The sequence below is a fragment of the Varroa destructor genome, unplaced genomic scaffold (assembly GCF_002443255.2).
Source record: "Varroa destructor unplaced genomic scaffold, Vdes_3.0 BEIS01000006.1, whole genome shotgun sequence".
In the NCBI taxonomy this organism is placed as follows: domain Eukaryota; kingdom Metazoa; phylum Arthropoda; class Arachnida; order Mesostigmata; family Varroidae; genus Varroa; species Varroa destructor.
This window is the reverse complement of record NW_019211459.1, coordinates 12,451,549-12,473,862: the sequence shown is the minus strand read 5'-3', so window position 1 is coordinate 12,473,862 and position 22,314 is coordinate 12,451,549. Positions and strand designations below refer to the sequence as shown.

Below are 22,314 nucleotides of genomic sequence, written 5' to 3'. Positions count from 1 at the left end.
CCGCCGCCATCCCTTTTACCAGCGACGACGAGCGGCTAGTCGATGGGTCGGTCGCCCGCACGGCCGTCGCTCCGCTCGTGCATCCTTCTATCCGTCTCTATCGTTCGTTTCGTAGCCGGCACCGCTGCCGTCATCGGGACATCGAGGAGTAGAAGTCGCCCTCAATTCGATTACTTCGAAAGGCAGCCACCGAGGGCGCTCGTGTCAAACAGTATGGCAAGATGGCGGCCGCCTGTGCAGCAGCAGCAGCAGCGGCGGCGATGACGGCGGTCGCCTGTGCAGCAGCAGCGGCAGCAGCAGCAGCGGCGGCGGCAACGGCGGCCGTATAGTTTTGTTGTAGTCCGTGCAGTTCTACCGCCGACACAGACAGTTTATGGTGTTGATGATGCTGATGCTGCTCATGGAGATGATGATATGGTAGTACTATGACGGGATGATGTTTTTTAGCAGCGGCAGCAAAACAGTAGACAGGGAGCAGTGCAAGTGGTAAGCAGCAGCAGCAGCAGCAGCAACAACAGCAACAGCAGCAGCAGCAGCAGCGGGAGCAGAAGAACTCGCACTGTTGTCGTTGTTTTCTAGACGACGACTGAACCTTAGCAGAGACCTTAAGAGAAACATTAGCTACGGCAACCCAACACAGCAAAGTCTCTCTGTGTGTGTCCAACTGGCCGTGTGTCGCGGTGTGTTTGGCCTATTCGTGTGTGGCGCTTGCCTGGTTAGGTATCGAAGTGGAGTCGTCCTGCTGCTGCTGCTGCTCGCGGTTGTGCTCGTGGCAGTGCTGGCGGAGTGTGCAGTAGTAGTAGTAGTAGTAGCGGCAGCAGCAGAAGTAGCAGTTGGCAGAAGCTGGCATCGCCGTTGTTTCGAGTTGGCAGGCTGAGCAAAGCAATGCTCTCAGCACCGAAGAAGAGACTGTCGGGCGGATTACATACGATGGTAGTGGTGGTGGCAAATGCAGCAGCAGCAGTAGCCCCACTTACACTGCCCAGCCCAGTCGCACGAGCAGCAGCTGAAGCTTCTTTGCGTAAGGACTGCTGCATCGTTATTTGAGCGGGTTTCGTAAGAGTTTGTAGTAGCTCAAGTACAGAAGGCAAAGAAGGAGACAAAAAGCATATAGGACCAGGTCATCTGAAAAGCACCAACCACTGCAGAAACCCAAATGGAGGGCAATTACACAGGCAGTAATGAAGAGAGACGGGGAGTGTAAAGGAGTGCAATACAGAGAGTCTTCGGCTTGTTTGCTAGGTCAAGTCCGCCGCACGACCCGTTTGTGCGCGTGTGTGTGTGTATGTGTGCGTGAGAGTGTTATCTTTTTTTGTACGTGTTCTCGTGTGCGGGCGGTTTACCGACTGACCGATTACTGCTAACGACGACGACGACGACGGCGGCGGCGGTGGCGGTGGCGGCGGCTGATCGCTTGGTCCGTCGCTTACTCGTCCCACTGGGCGATTATTAGCTCTATTGATTATTTGAGTGTTGTCTGTGAGAGCGTTACAGAAGAACAGAAGGAAGAGTGTTATTTGGCGTCTAGTTGGGCCGCACTCTGAGAACTACAGGAGGAGCTGCATACATCCGGCGACGAGGATTCGGAACAGAGAGGACGAGGACAACGACGAGCACGATAACGTCCTTTTTCAGCAGTTTTTCCTAACTGCCTTTCGTCCTTCGAGTTCTACTCCACACACACATACACATGCCTACCGCCTATACAGTTTACTCGTAGGATTTTTGTGCAATCATATCTTAATGTTGTGCTTTTGGTTAGTTGATGCATTGGTGATTTGTTCGGCGTAACTGCTGATCGTTCTCGGATGCTGCTGCTGCCAATGCGTTGAAATGCTGTGATGCTATAACACTGCCCAGATGATAATCCCCTTCGCAATTCAATGACAACAATCTGTTGTCTGGCTTAAAGCAAAAATAAAGGAGAGTGCGGAATAAGCGTGTCTGTGTGTTTCTGGAGTTGGTAACGTGGTAGCACAATACAATACCACTAATAACTGCTGGAAACACTACCAGCTACTCAATGTTCGGGAAACAACAAGGAACCAAACACAGCAAAAAAACGCTATAGAGATACAGCTGGCTTCTAATCCAGAGAGAACAGTCGATTGGTCTGGAATTAGCTGCTGTACAAGAACAAGTAGCAGTAGCAGCAGCACGAGCGACGAACCCCCATTACTTGTTTCGCGTGTATGATTCGTCTCCGACTAGAAAAATTTCATCGGAGTTTGAATCGTTACCGCAGCATTAGCCTCAGCCGTGCTGTTAGCCTCAGCCTCGGTCGATTTGATGTGTCCTCTCAGCGCTCATTGTGGTGTGGTTTTACTCAAGTATTGGTTGACACAATTCCTCTGGATAGGTGTAAAGCGATAAGAGAAGTCGCTGACAACGACGATACAGCGGATTGTAAATACATGTGTAATGTGTTATGAGTACGAGTGTTATGCGCCTGCAAGAACAGAACGAAGACCTTGCCGAACGCTGAAGATCGAGGCTGTGCACCGATGCTGTTGTGAAAAGTACGAACGTGCACACTGTGACTGCAGGACAGGAAAAAATCAATGTAAAGAGATTACGGAAAAAGACCAAGCTACACAACAACGAGGAGCTTTTGAAATCAAAACGACCGCGACTCATCTGCATAACGACGTGGTCGTTAACGCCGGTAGAAAACAAACATCTATTGGCCTTAAGTGTTTCAGCTGATTCTCAGTCAGACGACTATAGCTTTGCCGTTAGGGGGCTAAGCAGGTTCTTGAGTTAACAAAAAAACAGAAGTCCAAAAGCAATTCTGAAAAGTTTCCAACCATCCAGTTTCGTTTCGGCGGGCGGCGGAACCTTGACAGCAAACCCATAAGAACGATAACAACGAGGACACGACCTGGAACATTAGTAAATTCAGAAAACTTGAACTGAAAAATTAGCAAAAGGTCGCAAACGCCGGCAAGCTAAAGACTATTGCTTGGAAAGTGCCGTTTCAGCATCCATCTATAAGCGTACACCTGCTAGCGCGCTGTTAATGTTGACTGCTACACAGCGACTTCTCCAACGATTACCACAGCACTCACGGCAAGCTGCCGACCCTTGTAGGGATTGTTTTTGTCGCTGAGACGCCGAATCGACGTCCCCAACCACGTCGGCTCTATCCTGGACCACCTGGTCGTTGTCGTCGCTATTGTCGATCGAGATTCGTCCACCGAAGCCTCGATCGGCCTCACCCGGGCTCGCCGGCACCTGCCCAGAACGAACGACCCTGGCCCCGAGAGTTGAGGGCCCGGCCTGTGGCCAGGGCCGGCACTTGCCTCTACTTCCATGGAGGGTGAGTACCGTGACAGTATAATAAACGTAGTATTTTTGTACCATTCTTCTAGTTAAAATGTTACAACAAGAAATGTTACGTCGGGTATGAGTGTCGCTACGTCGATGCAGGACAGAAAGTACAGATCGGCCGGTCAGGCGAAAGAGACCTGCAGTAGCAGCTAATCGGACACGATAGCTGGCTGGTACAGGTGTTGCATGTGTTCGTAGCTCTGCTGCTGGGAATAATTCTCGGATCTGTGTTGATGTTGGGGGGTTACAATGCAAATATATAGGGATTATTGGGTGGTTGATATTAATTTGGTGAACGTAGTATGACGATTCTGCAAATAAAAGCAGCGTCCTCGTGCCATAAAGTGTCAAACAGAGGACGGAAAAGAGATGATTTAGAAGTGTGAAGCGTCTTCCTGAACTTTTCCTATTGAAGGGTGACGAAACCTAGGAGGTATCAGGGTCGGCTACCCCGTTGAAGCGCGGTGAGTCTGGCTGAAATTTGGTTGTGGGAAACCTAAACAAAACCTCTGATGAATCATGATGCCATGTGGCCTTAATTTGGTTTTTCACCTTAACAGCACGGCGACTCAATGGGTAATGTCCTTTCGACAGTGTCAGCTATAGTAGCAGTAACATTCACAGCGTAACAGCCGTGTAATGCGTTGGTCTGACAGAAAATGAAAATACGCGAGACTTCTATCATTTGCGCGAAATATTTAAACTGATGCCGCAACAGAATTGTAATTAGTACCGTTTCCTTGCCAGGTGTTTATTTCATTTCAATGGCAATTAGAGAAAAATTATACCGTGAGGATTCCGTTAACGCTGTTAAAACTGTGTGTTTCCAAAATTGAGTTGTGTTCTTCTCAACCATTTTATCTTGCCTTAAAGGTTGACAAGTTTTTCCAATTTATCACTGTATGATTAGGGCATCACTTATATAACAGTCTGCGTATTTGCATAGAAACGTTCATGTGTGGCAATCTAATACTAACACGATATAGCAACCCTTCCCGTAATATTCTTAGCACGCAAGATTCTACAATGCCAGACCCCCCGTCTGTGTCAATGTGCACTCGCTATCAACACATAGAGACTAACACAGCAGCAGAAAGGCCGCCGTTGCTTGTTCCAGTTGCAGTGCGTTGGCATTTAAGGATGTGTTGTGCCCACTCCCTCACCGGTCTGCATTGACCTGCTGCGAGTAATGCTTGTCTATGAATACAGCCGGTTTTACCGTCTACTCGTCGTGCCCCCGACTCTTTTACGTCGGCTTCTGGCTTTCAGTTTCCTTTACTTTTTTGTTGTTGTGCCATACGGACGCGTTTTGCTAGCGACGTCTTTGCCTTCTAATTAGAACATGGCCACTCAGTGGCTGGTGACATCCACGAACACTCACACACACACACACGCGCAAACATACACGGACAAATGCGTCAAACAACAGTAGGAGTAGCTGCTACTGTTATTTAGTCCATACCTTCCGTGGACCTTCGTGTTAGTCAATGTGAATACCGTCATACAATGCAATTGTGTGTAATTGCTTAATAAAACCAGAAAATTGTCAGCCTATATTTGGGTGTGCGGCCTGTCACTGTTTCCTTGCTGTGGTTCGTATCATAGATATTTGAGATACTACAAAAATTCTTAGCTCGGGGGTATCGGCGTCATTTAATGCAGTAGAACAAAACCGACTTGGGCCGACTCTATGGCAATTGGATGCAGTTTTTTCAGCTGTTGCGCGACTATCGCAGTCAGGAGACAGAAATGGCGGTTTGCTCAAAGCAGACAACGACATGATCTTGTAGTCGTCACTTGAGTGGCGGGATGACAAATTCATTTTTTAAGTTTGCGCCTACCTACCTACCTACCTACCTGCGTGCGTGCGTGCGTGCATGTGTCTGGCTTCCTGTTTGTGTTCACTCGCTTGTAGCGTCCATGTTCATAGCGTTTATCTGAAGTATAGCAGTAGCAAATCGTGTACATGATTCGAGGTATCGACAAAGTGTAGACAACTAACATTTCATGGCGTCCCATTTAAGTCTGCTAATGTAATATCAATTGAAATCGTAGTCATCGTTTGTTTTGTTACGATAGCTGCTTGGCTAAGTACCATTATGGAAACGATAGTAGCGGCAGAACGATCTCTGAGAATACGGAAATCCTGCAATCAGCGTCAACTTAAATAACAGTTGTAGTGCAGAATTCGAGATACTAGAGTCGGTATTCGATTCGTCTGTGCTGTTATTTGCTGCAATCCTTCTTTCTGCTATTTCCTTCTTCTGTATTCCTTCAGCGAATTGGTGTCATTGTTATTACTGCAGCGTTTGTTACTGGCTGGAGTGACAGCGCTTGTGTTGGCAATGCTGCTAGTGGTGCTCGGTGCGACATCATCTTCATAGTATAACGTGCTGTGTGGTGAGCTCTGTGCTGCTTCATCTGTCTCGATTCGTTATGTTATGTCGTGCTTATTTGCTATATGCTGCGGTATCGGTGTAAAGTCAGCAACAGCCGGAGGATTGGTCGGTGGCAGTTGTTGACGAGGTCACTTTTGGCGCTGTTGGCAGCAGCAGCAGCAGCTTGTGCTTTCCGTCCTGCTGCTGCCGTCGTCACCGCCACCACCGCCGCCGCCGCTGCTGCTACTACTGCTGACGATGGTAGTCGTAGTAATAATGCATGCGTGGTGAGCGGCGCCGTGCCGCGCCTTGCACTGGCGTGTGTGTTTGTTGTGGTCGAGTTCCTTGACCCGGAGAGAGAGAGAGAGAGAGAGAGAGAGAGAGATCGGCGAGCCCGCCAGAACACTCGCACGCTAGGAGACGACAACACCGTCGCCGCCGCCACTACCACGACCACCATCACCATCACTACCACCAGCACCACCACCACGACGACGGCGGCGACAACGTCCACTGCAACAACGGCGGCGGCGGCCGCCGCCGCTACCGCTGAACCCAGACATACGCATAGACACAACCAGTCACCATCAGTACGATTACTGCCGCGGTAAATACCTAACGGCTGCAGCGGTGATGTCAGTAAAGAAGGAGAAAAACAGCCAGAATAGCGAATTGCAGCGAACAGCGACGTGCCATCGAGCCAAACAGACAGACAGCGCAACGCCCCAAGTTGCCGCCGTCCACTGCTCTCGTCAGCTCTTGCGGGCGCTGCTGCGTTCACAGACAAGAGACAGACAGACAGACAGACAGACAGACAGACGACATACACTCACCAACATGCGGAGCAATGGACCCACTTACGTCGATAGGCCGAAACAAAACGCGCTCGCACACATACACGCGAAGACACAGCCAGGCAGTTAGGCGGAACACCAAAACGACGAGCTTGTAAGAGTTAGTTGCGATGGCAGCGCAGCCGATTATGACGAACGACGGAAACAGCCACTGATCGATGCCAGCCATGCTTGCCGTCAGCCTGAAATCGATGGTGCTGCCACATACACAGTTAACAGCAACAGCAGCAGCAGTCGCCAGTGGTTCACCCTCACGCAGCTGCTCACACAGAAATACCGTATCAGCGATAATATAGCGATTCTCCGCGCTATTGTACGTGAACGAACGAGCGGGCAAGAAGGCGAGCCTTCCGTGGGAAATTTACATAGTAGTAGGCAGAGCGGTTATTCAGACGCCAATAAACCGACATTCAGACAGCTCAGCCACGCACGTTTATGCAGCGCTCATACAACGAGCGACAGTGCTGGCAGGTGCAGCGACGGCGGCAGGGACGACGAATGGACTGTCCTGTGCAGAGGTACACAGGAAGGTAGAGGCCATCCTAGGGACCTGCAACGGTCTCCTGCGCCCAGCGCACCGCATCGAGCAGTTGCACCACACAGTACAATGCAATAACAGTACTGCAAACGCGGCCTTCGATGGCAGACTTCTAACAGCAGTAACGTTTGTATCTCAAAATAAGAGATTCATGTTTGTATCATATCCTTTCCATCCGTGTGTGGCAGCCTATGTAGGTTTGTGTTAAAGGTCTGAGGGAAGATGGCTCGCAAATATTGTAGTTAAACCTATTATGAAATTAATGGCGTTTGTATAAAATAGCTCTATACAAATTACGTGTTTACTCCGTACAAACGAACAAATAGTGATTTAGTATACATTTGCATAGGATCCGGTTCAAGTGCAAAACGCGCGAAAACACCTGTTTCCAACAAGAAAAACTTTACCCATGGATGACATACACCGGTGGTTCGTGGTCACACGTAATGGTTAACACTTACGTCATACCTTCATAGAAATTTAAAAGGATTCATAAAAGGATATGGCATATGCGTACCCATATCCTTTCATTACCCAAAATATTTCATCGGGTCTAATAGAGCTGAATGAAATAGCTCCAGCAAAAAAGGCTATTCTCTATTTCTATTTGCAGCAAATAAGCAGTGATGTTGTTCCTCACTAAGCCTTTTGTGCGCGTCCTTGTACTACGAGTGCATGTGCAGGTGACTTAGAGGTTATTGCGGGGAAGCAGTAGTAGTTGCAGGGGTCTGTAGTGTCGAGCTCGGAGCGAAGAAGTCTAGGGTAGCCTGATGGAGAAAAGTCAACGACATAACATAGCATAAAAAAAAACACCTTAATTTTATCCTTTTTGAACGATGTGAGCTTCAAAAAATGCCGTAGAACGTCAGACATAAATTTAAAGAGATGGTGAAAGGTTAAGATAGTACTTGATCGTCGTACATGTCGCCGCCCCCAAGAATTCTCTACGTCAATGGAAAAATGCCGCCTGGCGCGCGCGTTGCCAATATTGTAAAATTATAGTAATGACATTGTACAGCGCTACGCTCACACAATGCTTAAAACATGCCTCCCATATATACATAGTGTACTATAGATATGTAATGAGAATATTGATAAAGATGCGGGCGAGCCTGATTAAGCTCGCGGGAAGGTATAAAGAGGCAAGAAAAGCCTGTTATATTATGAAGCTAAAACGGACTGCGGTATCTCAAGAGGAAAATGAAATGAGGAGAAATCTGTGTTTTTGTTGTTGTCTTTGGTTTCCTCTTTGTCAGCGAAAAGAAAGCATAAAGATAGTTAGTACGCGATTCTAAAATTTCGTGATTTTTCCGGGCAATGTAGGTCAGTTTTAGTGTAAGGAAACGTTTAAACCTATAGCTTTCTGACCACCTATATAGGCCGGCTATACAGAATTGCCGTTCTTACTCGTGATGCACTTGTTAGCCTGGTAGTCCTCTGTCGATGTTCCATAGGCTTTTTGCCAAATGTTTGTACGTGCTATGACGCCTCTCGAGGTATGCAGAAAACAGGCAGCCTATTATAGGCTATGGTAGCCTATGGAGAACAGTCTGAGAGAATAGCATTCATGTAGATATTTCCAAAGCCATCGCTCGCAACAGAGATCCGTCCGGGGCTGCCGAGTCCCGGATGCCCTGACAACCGCTCAAAAGGGTGGAGCTGAATTACAACAGCACGAGTTGCTGCTTTGCTGGTTAGCGTTGGTCCACGCCAGTATTACGCGGAGGGTGTACAAGTATTGACTGAGGATGTGCACGATAATAAGCGTACAGACCGGCAAAAAAAAAAGATCTATCTCATTAGAACCTTCTGCACTCCAATGATGTCCATATGTTGCCAGTGGTGGGGTTGCTAATAATGATTGTGTCAGTGATTATGATGGAAAGACGTTTAATTGAGTAGATAATCGTCGTGTATAGAGGTCAAAGGGCTTTTTTTAATATAGATGGGCAGGTAAATTCGATTGAAAGTGCAGATTTATTGATATTGTGGGAACTGGCGTGTCGATACGCCTGGAAGGTGTATCGACAGCGTTTTAATTTGACGAAGCATGGCCTTTGCAAAATCTTCTTGTTCGATCATGATTTTAGTGACCTCTAGAGATTTCAAGTTCGATGCACACCTTCATTAGGCCAGCGTTCGGTCTCTTAGACTCCTAACGATGGATCACCAAATTGAGCTTCACTTCGTTGATGTACAAGGAAATACTAGCAAAGTCACTCATAAAAATATGTGAGCTAATGGTAATAAAAAAAGGCGCGTTTTCTACGGAGTCCTAACGTCACTGCGCGAAAATCGTGATTAGGAACTTCAAAAGGCTGCCATTTTCAACAATGCCATATTGCCAGCGATTGGTGTGAACAAATCATCCATCAAACAGGGCAAACAGTTACTATCTATGCTAATTGCTTGAACAGCAAATTTGTGCCGTAACTATCGTTTCTCGAGTGTTTTCGTCATACTGATACCCTATACATATGCTAATTAAATATGTATATTTCTATATATCCATATTAGTATTCGATGTTTACGTAAACCTGTTTATTTAAGCTTGTATTGATGCCCCGAATGTCAACGAACAGTTCCGCCGACGTGTCAAAATGCCGCCGTTCAGTTAAAAAATTCTGACTAAAAAACGCCGACCCACGTTCGCTATTGGGCCATCATAAAGCATGCCATTCAATTGAGAATCAGCTTCTAGTCGCTTTTCTACCCCACGAGCGGTGCCAACAGAAACCGGGATCTAACCAGCGTCGAAAAGAAACTGCGCACTTGCTTCCGCAGTGAAGTCGCCCGCAATTTCTACAGGACAATGATGATGACGCCAGTCAATATGGTGACACTATCTACGTTATCACTCTGTTTACTTATGGTTGTTATATCGAATATTAACCCAAGACGATACAATGTGTTTAGTAATTGCGTGTTAACGATATCACGATGGCGTCAACGGGCCTCGATATTGTGTGGCCGTATTCAAACATCACTTAGAATAATGAATAACTCAACCGTTGTTACTGTATTTTATCCTACAAGCGCATGCTATAAGCGCGTAGATAAAAAGTATTGACAGTATATAGTAGCAATAAATATTATTAAAGATATAAGGAATAAAGCATCTATTATTGGCCTTGATAACTGGCGAAATGTATTTGATCGTACCTCTGTTCGAATAGAATAGTTTTATTATTTGCTTTGCCGTTTTACTCGTTTGTTCCTAACGAAACGTTCATATGTGTACCGAGAATTCTCCATAGATGTCAGCCGCCGTAGGAGCTAACTAAAGTTGGCTGAGTGCAATCTCTTCTAACGGCATTCATGTCATCGTGAGCCGTCTCGCAAACATACTACACGTATCCATGCATGACAAAGTTCTCCCACCAACAGGATGTCCATTTCGAGGTCGCTTGGGTTATCAGAATCGATAACTCGTCGACTCATAGTACGGAACTGAAAAATCCGTTTTTTTCTTTACAAAGTTCCCTTAATAAAGTTTCCTCGTCTTTCTCTAATATCGACCACTTTTTCAAAAAATTACCGTATAAGTGTTATTTACGAAAATCAGGCCTTATCAGTAGACGTTTGCCGCGGTGCTGTTGCGCAACATGTTTACAAGGAATTTTTACAAATCTAAATTGCATACCTTCTTCTTCGCTTTTAGGCCTGCTTCAGGACTGGTTTTAATACAAGTTCGACTCCCGAATAAGCCATTCCAAACCAGTAGAATGACGTCCAGCCTGTTCATTTGGTCCCATGACCCCGACCAAATGGAACGCGTAATCCAAAGGTGGAAACCACATATCGAGATATTCTATACGCGTCGTGGACCACTTGCGTTTTTTGCGGCAAGCAGCGTCTTTAAATAACCTCACAGTTCATGGGTATCATTGGTATAATCGAAAACACAAATATGGCTGTCGAATCGTTGTCGTGAGCATATGCATGAACAACTTTCATAAGAGCCTCTTTGTGGTGGTTGGCAGACAGCAGTTGTAATTCGTTCGCCATTCCAGAAAGGGGCCTGCAGGAGTTAGTCGTCGTTAGAAACTCTGTCGTTCATGCGGGTGGGAAGTAATCGGCCATAACAGGGTCTTGCGCATCTGCAATAGTTAGATCTTGTCAAGAAGTTATATCTTTTGAAATGTAGTTTGAGGCGAGATGAATGATCCCGTATCTTCTAAACTGCTTATACGAAACTCGTAGCCGTTCTATGATTGTTCAGATGCAGGACCTAAATGGTGATTATTATATAGGGTATGAGAGGGGCTGCCTATTGTGACTAAACTAAGAAACAGATCTATGCAGTAGTATAGCAGGAACTTGTGCTTTTTATTCGGAGCGCGCGAGTCGCATCATCTCGAACGCAAGTATCTTTTATAGTGCTTTTCTCATTCACAAAAAAAGGGTTGAAGCGGAGTTTGGTCGTCAAATATCTTCAATGTGTGACAGAGTACACGGAAGCTGCAGATTTAATCTATCATCTGCAATTCAGATGCTGAGTAGATTAACAAATTTAGAGTGTGAACTTCGTGTTGAAATAGCTGCATGTCGAGTGATTCTAAATGGAATCGAGAGCATTTAGTGCTCGATTTTTGGACTACAACACCCTACAAAAGCAATGTAAGATAGCTCAAACAATTCGCTTTCTCCAACGATAGTGACAATCACTGTTTAGTAGCAACAGTTACATTTACAATGACTACGCGCATTTTTATTTATTAGAGCCCTCTTTACGGATTAGCTCTAAAGAAGTGTTTCATTAGATCATATTAAAAAAGGTCATCAGCTATTTTGAACCTGTAGGCTTAACCCGCTATCGTTTACCTTAGAATGTGTATAAGCTAAATTAACGGGCATTGCGTAAACAGCGTTGTGAGTTACTTGTTGAATACGTTTTTGTGAATTTGGCTTTTGTGCAAAACCGATAATCAACGTTGATGCATAGCCGAGCGTGGTCCATCTTCGTCAACGCAGACATCCGTCCTTGCCAGGGTCATCATGTACAAAACCTATAGAGGTAGACTCACTGAGTATCATATTAAACACAACGCGAGTTAATATGGGTAAAAATGGTGTATTTTAATGAAAAAAGATCCTTTGTGTGTTCAAAAATCCTGTTCGCGTATTCAAATAGTTTTAGTCGAAAGACGTCTTCAACTAGTGCGTAATGACACAGAGGGTACCAACCAACTTCTTCGAACTACATGTGAGGAATGAACATCAATCAATCATGTGATGGCTTAAGTAAATAAAGAGATAACCTGTATATGAAGGGTCTGCTTAAAAGTATTTTGTTTATTTTGGACTTTTGATTTTCTAAGAAGTACTTGAATAGCTTAGAAAACTCGAAGTACAGTTACCCCAGACAAATTAAGACTAAAACGAAAACGCAAGACATTAATAAGGATAGGCCTTTCCCAGGAACGTAAACCCATGTAAGTTTATGGTGACATTTGCCAAACGTATGTCTGCTAACGATTCTAGCACAAAAAAATCCGTTCAGTGTAGCCTAAGAGGATTTGTTTCTTTGCACCAAATTATTTCATAACGTATAACTCTCCGGAGCGCAGTATGCATTCCTACTAGTATTATTCAACGAAGTTTTCATCATCACCACAGAAAAGTTTGGAACGAAACTATTCTCACGTGGAAATTTGCGCATGTCCGCCACATCGTGTGGTAGAATATACGTATCCGTTACTATCTCAAAATTGTGCAATTTTCGACCTCGTTTTGGTAATAGAGAAAAATGATCGTTTCTGCGAGCGAAGTCGGGCAGTTCGTAACTCTTCGTACACGGCAATCGACAATCATCACGTTTCCTAAACAAGTTGATCGAACTGAAAAAGTTGAACGATCATTATGCAATGGGAATTCGTATTCAGCGACCTAAGGGGATGTTGTGTGTCATAAATGCTATCTGATGATCGGCTGACGTGCGCAGACCGTGTAACACTGTAAAGCTTTGCGTAGTAACTTCAGTGAAGGTTCAGACAGCATCAACACTACTATTGTCAGTAGTAGTGGTGGTAGTAATCGTCTATACCGAAGAAGATCATTCACATTTTGGGGAAGCAAACATCAAAATATACAATTTCTGTATATAACCACAGAATGGCAAAAAAATTAGATTTGTTTTTAACAAATTTTTCTCACTACTGTAATTGTTGTTCTGTTCTCTTTTTACTGTTGTTGCCCCTTTACAGTGAGTGCAGAGTTGAGCGTTAGCCAAGGCGGAGACGTTAGTAGCGGGGGCTTTTTCGGGCTTTCGGCGGGCGAATTCGGCGATGACTCGTTGGAACAACAGGCAGCATCAACGGTGGCCGGTAACCACCGAAAGTCACCGATCGATGCTGATGGCACGTCGTCGGCGACACCTCCTCCTGGCGGCGGGGGTGGAGGGACCCCCGTTCAGCCAAGCTCAAATACGATCAACCCGCGGCAGCAGCAGGAGCTGTGTCTCGTCTGCGGGGATCGTGCATCTGGTTATCATTACAACGCTTTGACCTGCGAAGGGTTAGTATTTTGTTATTCGCTCTTTGTCCGCCTGTTGTCATCGATTTGGTTGTTTTTTTTTCGCTTTCAAATGCCGATTAATATTTCTGTGCCAATCAACATCGTATTCACGACCCCATTTCGAATGTTTCGATGATATAAGGATGTCAAGAAAAGAAATGACGCTAGAATATAAATGCATGAAATATTTAGTATGTGTTTAGGATTGTTCCATGTAGTAATGAAAGTGCTAAGTATACAGTGGATACAGTATGTGTAGCTAACACTTACCTCATAACTGCCATAGACTGGATTTTTTTTAGGAACATTTACTTAACATTTTGCTCTGTTTAGAAGTGCTTGCATAGGTTTTCAATTTGATAGGGTTAAAGGCTGTATTTGATGATTGCTATCCCAATTAAGCAAACTCTACGTTTTTCTTCCAATTCCTGCTGTAATTTCAGTTTGATGTAACCTAGAATTGATATCCGTGTGATTGCTTTGGTTCTTGGTTGTTGCAGGTGCAAAGGGTTTTTCCGGAGATCAATTACGAAGAACGCCGTTTACCAGTGCAAATATGGCAATCGCTGCGATATCGACATGTACATGAGGAGGAAGTGCCAGGAATGTCGACTCAAGAAGTGCTTGGTCGTCGGCATGCGACCCGAGTGCGTCGTGCCCGAATACCAGTGCGCGATGAAACGAGAAAGCAAAAAGCAAGTACCCCAACAGCCGACGGCGCAAGTGTCCTCACCTGCCATCATTAATCAGCCTCAACGCAACGGGGATGGCAGCAATGGGTCGAATGGTGCCTCTAGTCAGCCACAGGCAATTATCGATGAAGTGGCTGACGAAAAGCCCAATATCATGGCGCTTAATATGGCCGTAAGACAGGTACGTAAGCTGGTAGAATAAAACTAACTATCGCCTACATTTGTTGTAAATAGTAGTTAGGTCCTGTAGCCGTAGCTGTTAGCGTAACCTTCGGCCTGATGATGCGTGAAGTGACCGCGTCTGATATGTGCCGAATCCATATCGAATACAGTATCATAACATACTGTCAATCCTAAGCAACTGACCAAAAAATAGATATACTTCTCTGTGAAATATGAGGGTCTTATAGAGAACGAGGACAACCGCAGGTACGCTTATTCGTTCTTGCAAGTGGCCTGATATAGAAGCGGAATTCGTTCGCCTAAACAATAAGTCTCTTATATGTGCCGTTGAACACTGTGCAAAGAAAATGGCCTAATTGGATAAATAGGCTGCCAATTATACTGAACAAAGTTTTGATATTCTCTTTTTTGTACAGGTGAAACCTTTAACACAAGACCAAGAGCAGTTGATCAACAAATTGGTATATTATCAACAGGAGTTCGAATCACCTTCAGAAGAGGACATTAAAAAGATTACCCCATTTCCCTTGGGCGATTCCGAAGAAGATAATGAGAGACGGTTTCAGCATATTACTGAGATCACCATTCTGACGGTGCAGCTTATTGTCGAGTTTAGTAAAAGGGTGCCAGGCTTTGATACGTTACTCCGAGAGGACCAAATCACGCTTCTCAAGGTAAGGAGCTTCCGATCCCAGCATTCAAGTAAACAGAATCGCAGCATTGGCTTGCTGTACAAAAACAAATAGACTGAATAGATGAATAAGTATTACATTATCGTACGCAGTAGCTTTTAGCGAGTAGTGATTGTGAGATAGTGGTGATCTCCTGCTGAAAGAGGAAACAACGAGTTAACTGTCTAACCTATTTTCATGACCCCTTCTTACTGTGTCATAGGCATGCTCTAGCGAGATCATGATGTTACGCAGTGCACGAAAATACGACGTTCGAACGGACTCAATTGTGTTCGCCAATAACCAGCCGTACACAAGAGAGAATTACAAGAGTGCGTCGGTAGGTGACTCTGCCGATGCCCAATTTCACTTCTGTCGGAGTATGTGCAACCTTCGCGTGGACAATGCTGAATACGCTCTGCTAACGGCTATTGTGATTTTCTCAGGTTGGTACCTGCCATACACCTATTAGGCTACTCGGTAGGCTCAGGCTGGTCCTAAAAAAAAAAGTACATACACAATGTGTGGTGTGATCAATAGATAATACTACAGTTTGGAAATAAGAATCACTGGTAAACGTCTCACTGTGCTATAGACTTCTTCGTAATTGTAGTTATGTCAACGAACGTAAGCCATCATTTAAAACTCCAACCTCATCAACTCGAAAAACTTAAGTAGTCGTCATTTGGTATCGTGATCATGGTCGTCTAACAGAAACGTATGGAATAAGATATTATAGACGCTAATTACTGTTACGCGTGTTTTCCTTGTGTATCTGTCTGCATTATATAATTTATCACCATTGAATTTGAACATTTCAGAGCGGCCTTCGCTACTCGAGCCCGAAAAAGTGGAAAGAATCCAAGAGTTCTACATTGATACATTACGTACCTATTCAGAGAATCATCGACCGCCTGGCCGAACGTACTTCGCATGTTTGCTGTCGATTTTAACAGAGCTGCGTACACTGGGTAACATGAACGCGGAGATGTGCTTCCAGCTCAAAGTGCAAAATAAGAAGCTGCCGCCTTTCCTTGCAGAGATCTGGGATATTCAAGGGTAGGATGGTTGTATGACGCTATATGGGTACATGGATAACTGAAGCTGAGATGGATATCATGTTATGATTGCAATACACAAAAGTCATTTGATAAAAGAAAGATGAAGATGACGTCAACGAGCAATTTTTCCGTCAAGCTGGAAAGCGAAGTGAAGCAGGAACGGGTAAAGAAGAAAACAAGATTAAAACACTCGACCATTGCCGGCGTGAGCTGCCGAATTCTAGGATAGGAAGTTGATGTGAGAAGAAAGTAGTGAACGCTGAAGGCGGACAGCATGTAAGAAGATATCATAGACAGATAGAGATAAGCACATAGAATACAATAACAAATGGTCAACAAAAAAACGACGTTCATCTCAGCCCTTTCGCACTGTATTGTACTGTATAAACAAGCGCCCGTCCAAACCTGTGGCAAACGTTCTTTACTTTAAAGTGATGGTGTGCCCATGTCCAGCCAACAGGGAGCCGACCAACGGGTCCGCGTAGATATTTAGAGTCGGAAGAACGAAAGAAAAACACCGATGGAATGAAAACGTAGAAGTGAAATGTACGGAATGTTTTTATTTAGTAATGCTATTAAAATGATCGTAATAAACATCAAATATGTAGATATACAACAGCAAACAGTGCAGAGTATGTAACCCCGATACTAATCATAAGATGCTACGACGACGACGATGATGGCGAACAGATTTAGCCGGAGACAATTTAGAATGAGCTGGAACGACACGCAACTCCAACGGGCAGTAGATCACAATGCAGTCCCATACACTGCGGCGTGTGTTTGCTAACCAATCGATCCGTATTAACGATAACGACAATAAATATACTTTTGTGTCATTCTATGAACCGCAAAAACATAAATCAGGTGCAGCGATTTGCCAATAGCCTTGGACGATCAGCACTCAGCCGCAATCGGTGAAAATGGTAAATTCTCATTCTGGTTTGTGGCCTTACGTTTAGGCTCAGGATGGAGTAGGTGCCGAGTGCGATTAAAAAATAGGAAATAAAGCAACGGATTTAACTCAGTTAGCTATCTGACGACAGTGAACCTGAGAAGATTTGGGTGACCGATTGATTCAAAGCTAGGTCATACCAGAAAAACAGACGCTATATGTATATATACATCGAGAAGCCGCTCAGCATGCCCAGCCCTTGATTCCGTGCTTAATGTGCTTGCCATCGGTCATTTACGCGTCGCAGTTGAAGCAGATCAATAATAGAGACGATTTCCAGCTCGTGGTTATTGCCGGATCCGGTAGGTTTTTTAGTTGACGGAAATCGACTGTGCTTTGAACGTGCGAACCGGCTTCTGATTGTTGTGCATATCGACGTATTTCATGAGGTTTTAGAACGGTTGTGTTGTTATCACAAGTGCGGAATCTCTGGCTGGGTAACACACTCCGAGATCAGTGGAACGCGCGCCCTGGTGTCTAACGTATAAAAGAACATGTAAAAATCTGTGGTTAGTTAAATACTGTGACAAAATGATATTAGTTTTCCTCCCGAGATCGAGGGCGGTCTCTGACCATCGGTTGACTCTCGGGCTTCGAAATCGTACGTTAATCGATACTTCAGCAATATTTGTGGAACCAATAGGCCCGTGTCCGGTATATTCACATGGTTTTGGGATCAGAGTTAACACATCAATTTCAAGCTTCGACATCCGAGGTTCAGTAGGCGCTGTAAGGTCAGCCGGCCATCGGCTGGTATCTATCGTACGGAACTACGCGGATGATATTGGCCTCTAGCCGATGTCAACACGACGAACATGCATCAAAAACAGATCTTATTGCTGGACAGTTAAGCACTGTCGGCCGTAACACACACACACACACACATTAAAATATGAAAAAACAAAGGTCACTTACATAGATTTGCGCGTGAACTAGGACATGCGCAGTTGGTTCGATTACGCTGAAGACGCAATGAAAGCTTTTAATGAAAACTGGAATCATTGCATAATACGTGAGATGCTTAAGAATATAGCCGTTGCGAAGGACTAAAATGTATGTACATATAAGATAATATATTAGACCTAGTGGAACAACAACAACATTTATTGTAAAGCGCTTCTGTCACGATAGAAAGGAGCCCACTTAATAATCCCACAAAAAGCATAAATTATATAAGCGTGACATTCTGCCCCAATCTCGACATCATTTTTTAAAGCGCTGAAAATGCCAGGTGCCTACCGATTTGAATGCCACTAATTGTACTGTCCGTACTAGTGAGAGTAGTGGCAATAAAGGTGGTAAAAGGGGAATACGTACTGGAATATGTATGCCCACTGGATAACAGCATACGCACTAAGCAAAACTTAGACCGAAGCTTGACCCTGACAGCTGCCAGGAGATCCGTGAACGCTAATAAAAATACCACAGCAGAATTTGCTTGTACACAAACTGATTATTAAGCATATTATATTTCTGGAAATCTGCGTTCAAGATTTTCTTCAGAAGGCCGGTCGGGCTTTTATTACAAACTATAAAAGCCGGTGACGGACGCTGATCAGGACTTGAAGTCAGATTCCGTGATGATAATGACAAGGATGACAAACTTGACAGTATCGGTGCCTGTTTATTATAACCAATTGCGATGAACTAGCGATTAGCCACCGGGGCAAGCTTTCCTAAACAGTTACATGCGTATAATGCTTACACGCCTACGTAATACGCAACATAAAGCGAGAAGTGTCTATTAGACAAACAAACGTAGAAAAACTTGACAGAAGGATAGAGATCTTCATTAAGCATGTCATCAAGGATGCCTGCAAAATATATAGAACTAAAACTTAATATAGCCTACCCAATGCCACCACCCGCTGCTGCTAACTATTCTAGAACACTGGCACAGGAACAATAAATGGAAAGGGCTCGATGTACATATATACATATACAGCACAGATGCCCATTCAAAGAATTGTGTGAGACATATAACGGGAAGACGAAAAACTGATCGAATAATGATCAGGTAGACAGAGCGAAAAACAAAGTTATTCTGAACGCGATTTGCAAAGCAAGGAAATCGGACAGAAAAAAAAGTGCGTGTGTAAGCGAAGGCGGCAAGCAAATGGACCACAGGCACACCTTAATACTGAATATAGCGAATGCTGTATAATTCATATAAGACAGGAACAACTGTCTACATTACAGCCAGTAAGAGAACACGGTCAAGATATAGAACGTAAGAAAGACAGAGTGCAGTGATGGTTCTGCGTATTATACGAAATGGGTTTTGAGCGTTGTCTGGGGGGGGGGGGGGTAGTTTTGGGTCTATTCTCCGAGAATCTTATGCAAGTTGGTTAGTGTGGTGTAAAAGCTAAGAATGCGCAGAAGGACAAAATAATACTGGAAAGGGTTGAAGCATGACAAACTTCGCGTGTCAATAACCACACACACACAATATATAGCAGAAGTAGTCTTCTATATAGATAGACTGCAATATGATAGAGGAAGCAGGCTGAACTGATAGCAGAAAAGGGATATAAACGAACAGAACATATAAAGGGGAGCCGAAACAAAGATAAAACAACGATTAGAAAAATTACTATTTATAGTTGCTCTGAAAGCCCATCACCATACGGTAATGTCACCAGTACCTTGATGTAAAACAGTGAACAAACGTACGAAAGAAGGGCCTTTCTCCTTCCTTATATATATATATATAAAAAGGGGAGAGGGAGGGAGCGAGGGAGAGTTGCCTGCCTGTTAAACTGTTAATAAATGTTTAAGAATCGATTTAGATTGAAGGGGTGAAATAGATCTGGGGAAATGCGTGCACTTAACGAATGTGTCGATAATAGCGTAGAGAAAAAAAGAAAACAGAATCCATGTCATAGCGAAAGCACAAAGCAAAAGGACAGGAAGGACTGTATGAAAGCACCTTACGTCCCTAAGAAGGGCCTTGCCCAAGTTCCGATGCTAGATCCTGCACTGCCAGCGAACTGCTGATACTTAAAAACTTCATGTCAGTTAAGTTCGGCTAAACGATGTTACTGCACCTTTTTGACAACAACTCTGAGGATTAAAAAAATTACTTCTAGAAGGATTGTATTTAGAAGTGTACGTTGCGATATGTCGCAGGTGACCGTACACGAAATGTAACTTGTATTACAATATACGATGGTGATTATGATGATGAAGAGAATGATGACCATAATGAGTGAAGATTTTGAGATAAAAGGATGGCTTAAATTGCTTTTCTGAGTGACATTAAACGGTCAGTGGCTGTCCGATATGATGTAAAGATAGCCAGCGCATTGCAAAATTTTTCCCGAAAAGTAAACTGAAACAATGACGATTCTGTCAGCTGCATCCACCTGCATCAGCACTAATACAGAAATTTTCTAAGGCTATAGTCGACTGATAACGCACAGGGGAGTGGGCCCTTTCACACAGGCGACGATGGGTGCCAATGGCTTAGAAGACGGCGATTATTACTATAGTGAATGACTTTACTACGATTATTACTAATTGTTGTTGTATCATTATGAATTTGCTGCTGTTGCTACAACCAGCGCCGCCTGGTGGTTCTTCCCATTCTGGCTGCGGACTATTTGGGACTTGTTCACCTGCCTAGTTCGAGTTGTTGAACATCTCGTTGGTGACTTGCTTTCATGGCATGTCGAGCGATTCACGTAGAGACTACATACCTAGATACACAGAATAGGAAAGCGTGGCTGGAATTTGCTTGGCTAATTCTGTTTAGAGGAGAATTAGTACTGGCTCTGCGTCGTTTCAGTGACCAAATAACAATGATTATTGAAATGAGGCTGACGACGACATGATAATGGCACCATGACTTAGAATTCTGCTACAGTTCTCCATCTACGAGTACCACTTTTGCTAATACAGTCCGACGTAGATGGCTGGATAACCGTCGCAAAAAAACAAATACATAACACCGGCAATAGTTGCAACAACAACAACAACAACGATAATAACAGCAACAGGACCAAACCAAACATAACTGCACGTTGCACGTTGAACAAGCGCACATCGAGGGCTATTTGTTTTGGCAATACAACCGTCGTGAGTCTCTACCAGTCACCAGGTGAACCTCCGAGGCTGTACTGCTTTTTGGACACGATAAGAACAAAAGGGGATGTAACAGCGAGCGTTTTCCATTGTACGGACACTGCGGCATAAACCTTTCATCACAGAAAATGTATAGAATTGACGGGCAAAAAACACTTACGGGAGATGGAAAGGTAACGAGAGAAACCGGGCATATAGCGGTCAATTGGACACAGAAGTAAAATCCTACTGGTGGCCAAGGTTAGTGGATCTAGTTGTAAGGTTGCCGGACTGTGTGATACTATCGTTTTCCTTTTTCTGTTCTTTCGTTCTCACGGTCTGCGAACTGTATATCGTGGTTGTTAGGCTTTAGAATAGCGTGCAAGTTGCGAGATGTAAATCTGCATTGGAGATGTAAAGCTGCAAGAAAAGGTCATGTATCGTGAGCGTTTCTCAGGGTCTGGGCACCTAATAAGTATGCGGCTTCCGAGCAAACCTAGCCTATAGAAGAGAGGAGATACACAAAGGACGAGGTGTCGACCTGTTCATTTGCCTACTCGGTGTTACATTTTGTAATAGATTATGCCACATTAGATGTTGACTACGTAGATTGCGCGGCTAGTGTGAAGGTACCGGGCGGCTAAATACCGAGAGACAAAATGCACGATAGATCATACTACGCTTCGCGCCGTATGGGATGCCAGACTTAGATCGGGAGAAGACAAAAAGGTAAAAACCAGATCTAGCTAACATAAACAAAATAGGAATTGAAAGTGCGATATAAATTGCAATGTTTACTTTGAATTAGGACGTAAAAACAGTGGCTTAGCATACCGGTATAGGTACTGTGAAGAAACTGTGAAAGCTGTGCAAACAAGAAGATACTTGTAAACAAACCATTTCTCAGCAGAGGAATTTCGCAATGGGACTGTTAGTTGACTGTATATTCAGTTGGTAGTTTTTTTTTCTCATAAAAGTGATGATGACTTGTTCATATTTTTTTGCGTCTATGAAAACCGCAAGTTTTTCGCAGACGCCAACTTATATCCCAGAAGACCTTGCCCTTGTGGAAAT

At 44.3% G+C, this 22,314-nt stretch overlaps 1 protein-coding gene and 2 long non-coding RNA genes across 3 annotated transcripts; 2 read left to right on the top strand and 1 right to left on the bottom strand.

Annotated features, from left to right (window-relative positions):
- Positions 1-593: 593 nt before the first annotated feature.
- Positions 594-18,631, top strand: LOC111252274 (ecdysone receptor). The gene is made up of 6 exons (XM_022809843.2): positions 594-3,319; positions 13,307-13,616; positions 14,117-14,489; positions 14,908-15,165; positions 15,386-15,608; positions 15,984-18,631. Exons 1-6 carry the CDS (start codon positions 3,313-3,315, stop codon positions 16,223-16,225), a joined length of 1,413 nt encoding a protein of 470 aa, XP_022665578.1. The 5' UTR covers positions 594-3,312; the 3' UTR covers positions 16,226-18,631.
- On the top strand, positions 4,793-12,060 carry LOC147754870 (uncharacterized). Its single transcript, XR_015330146.1, has 3 exons — positions 4,793-4,922; positions 9,651-11,720; positions 12,046-12,060. It is a non-coding gene; the product is annotated as an uncharacterized LOC147754870 (long non-coding RNA).
- Positions 16,750-22,006, bottom strand: LOC147754869 (uncharacterized). Its single transcript, XR_015330143.1, has 2 exons — positions 18,094-22,006; positions 16,750-17,655 (listed from the first exon to the last, which is right to left on the bottom strand). It is a non-coding gene; the product is annotated as an uncharacterized LOC147754869 (long non-coding RNA).
- Positions 22,007-22,314: the final 308 nt, after the last annotated feature.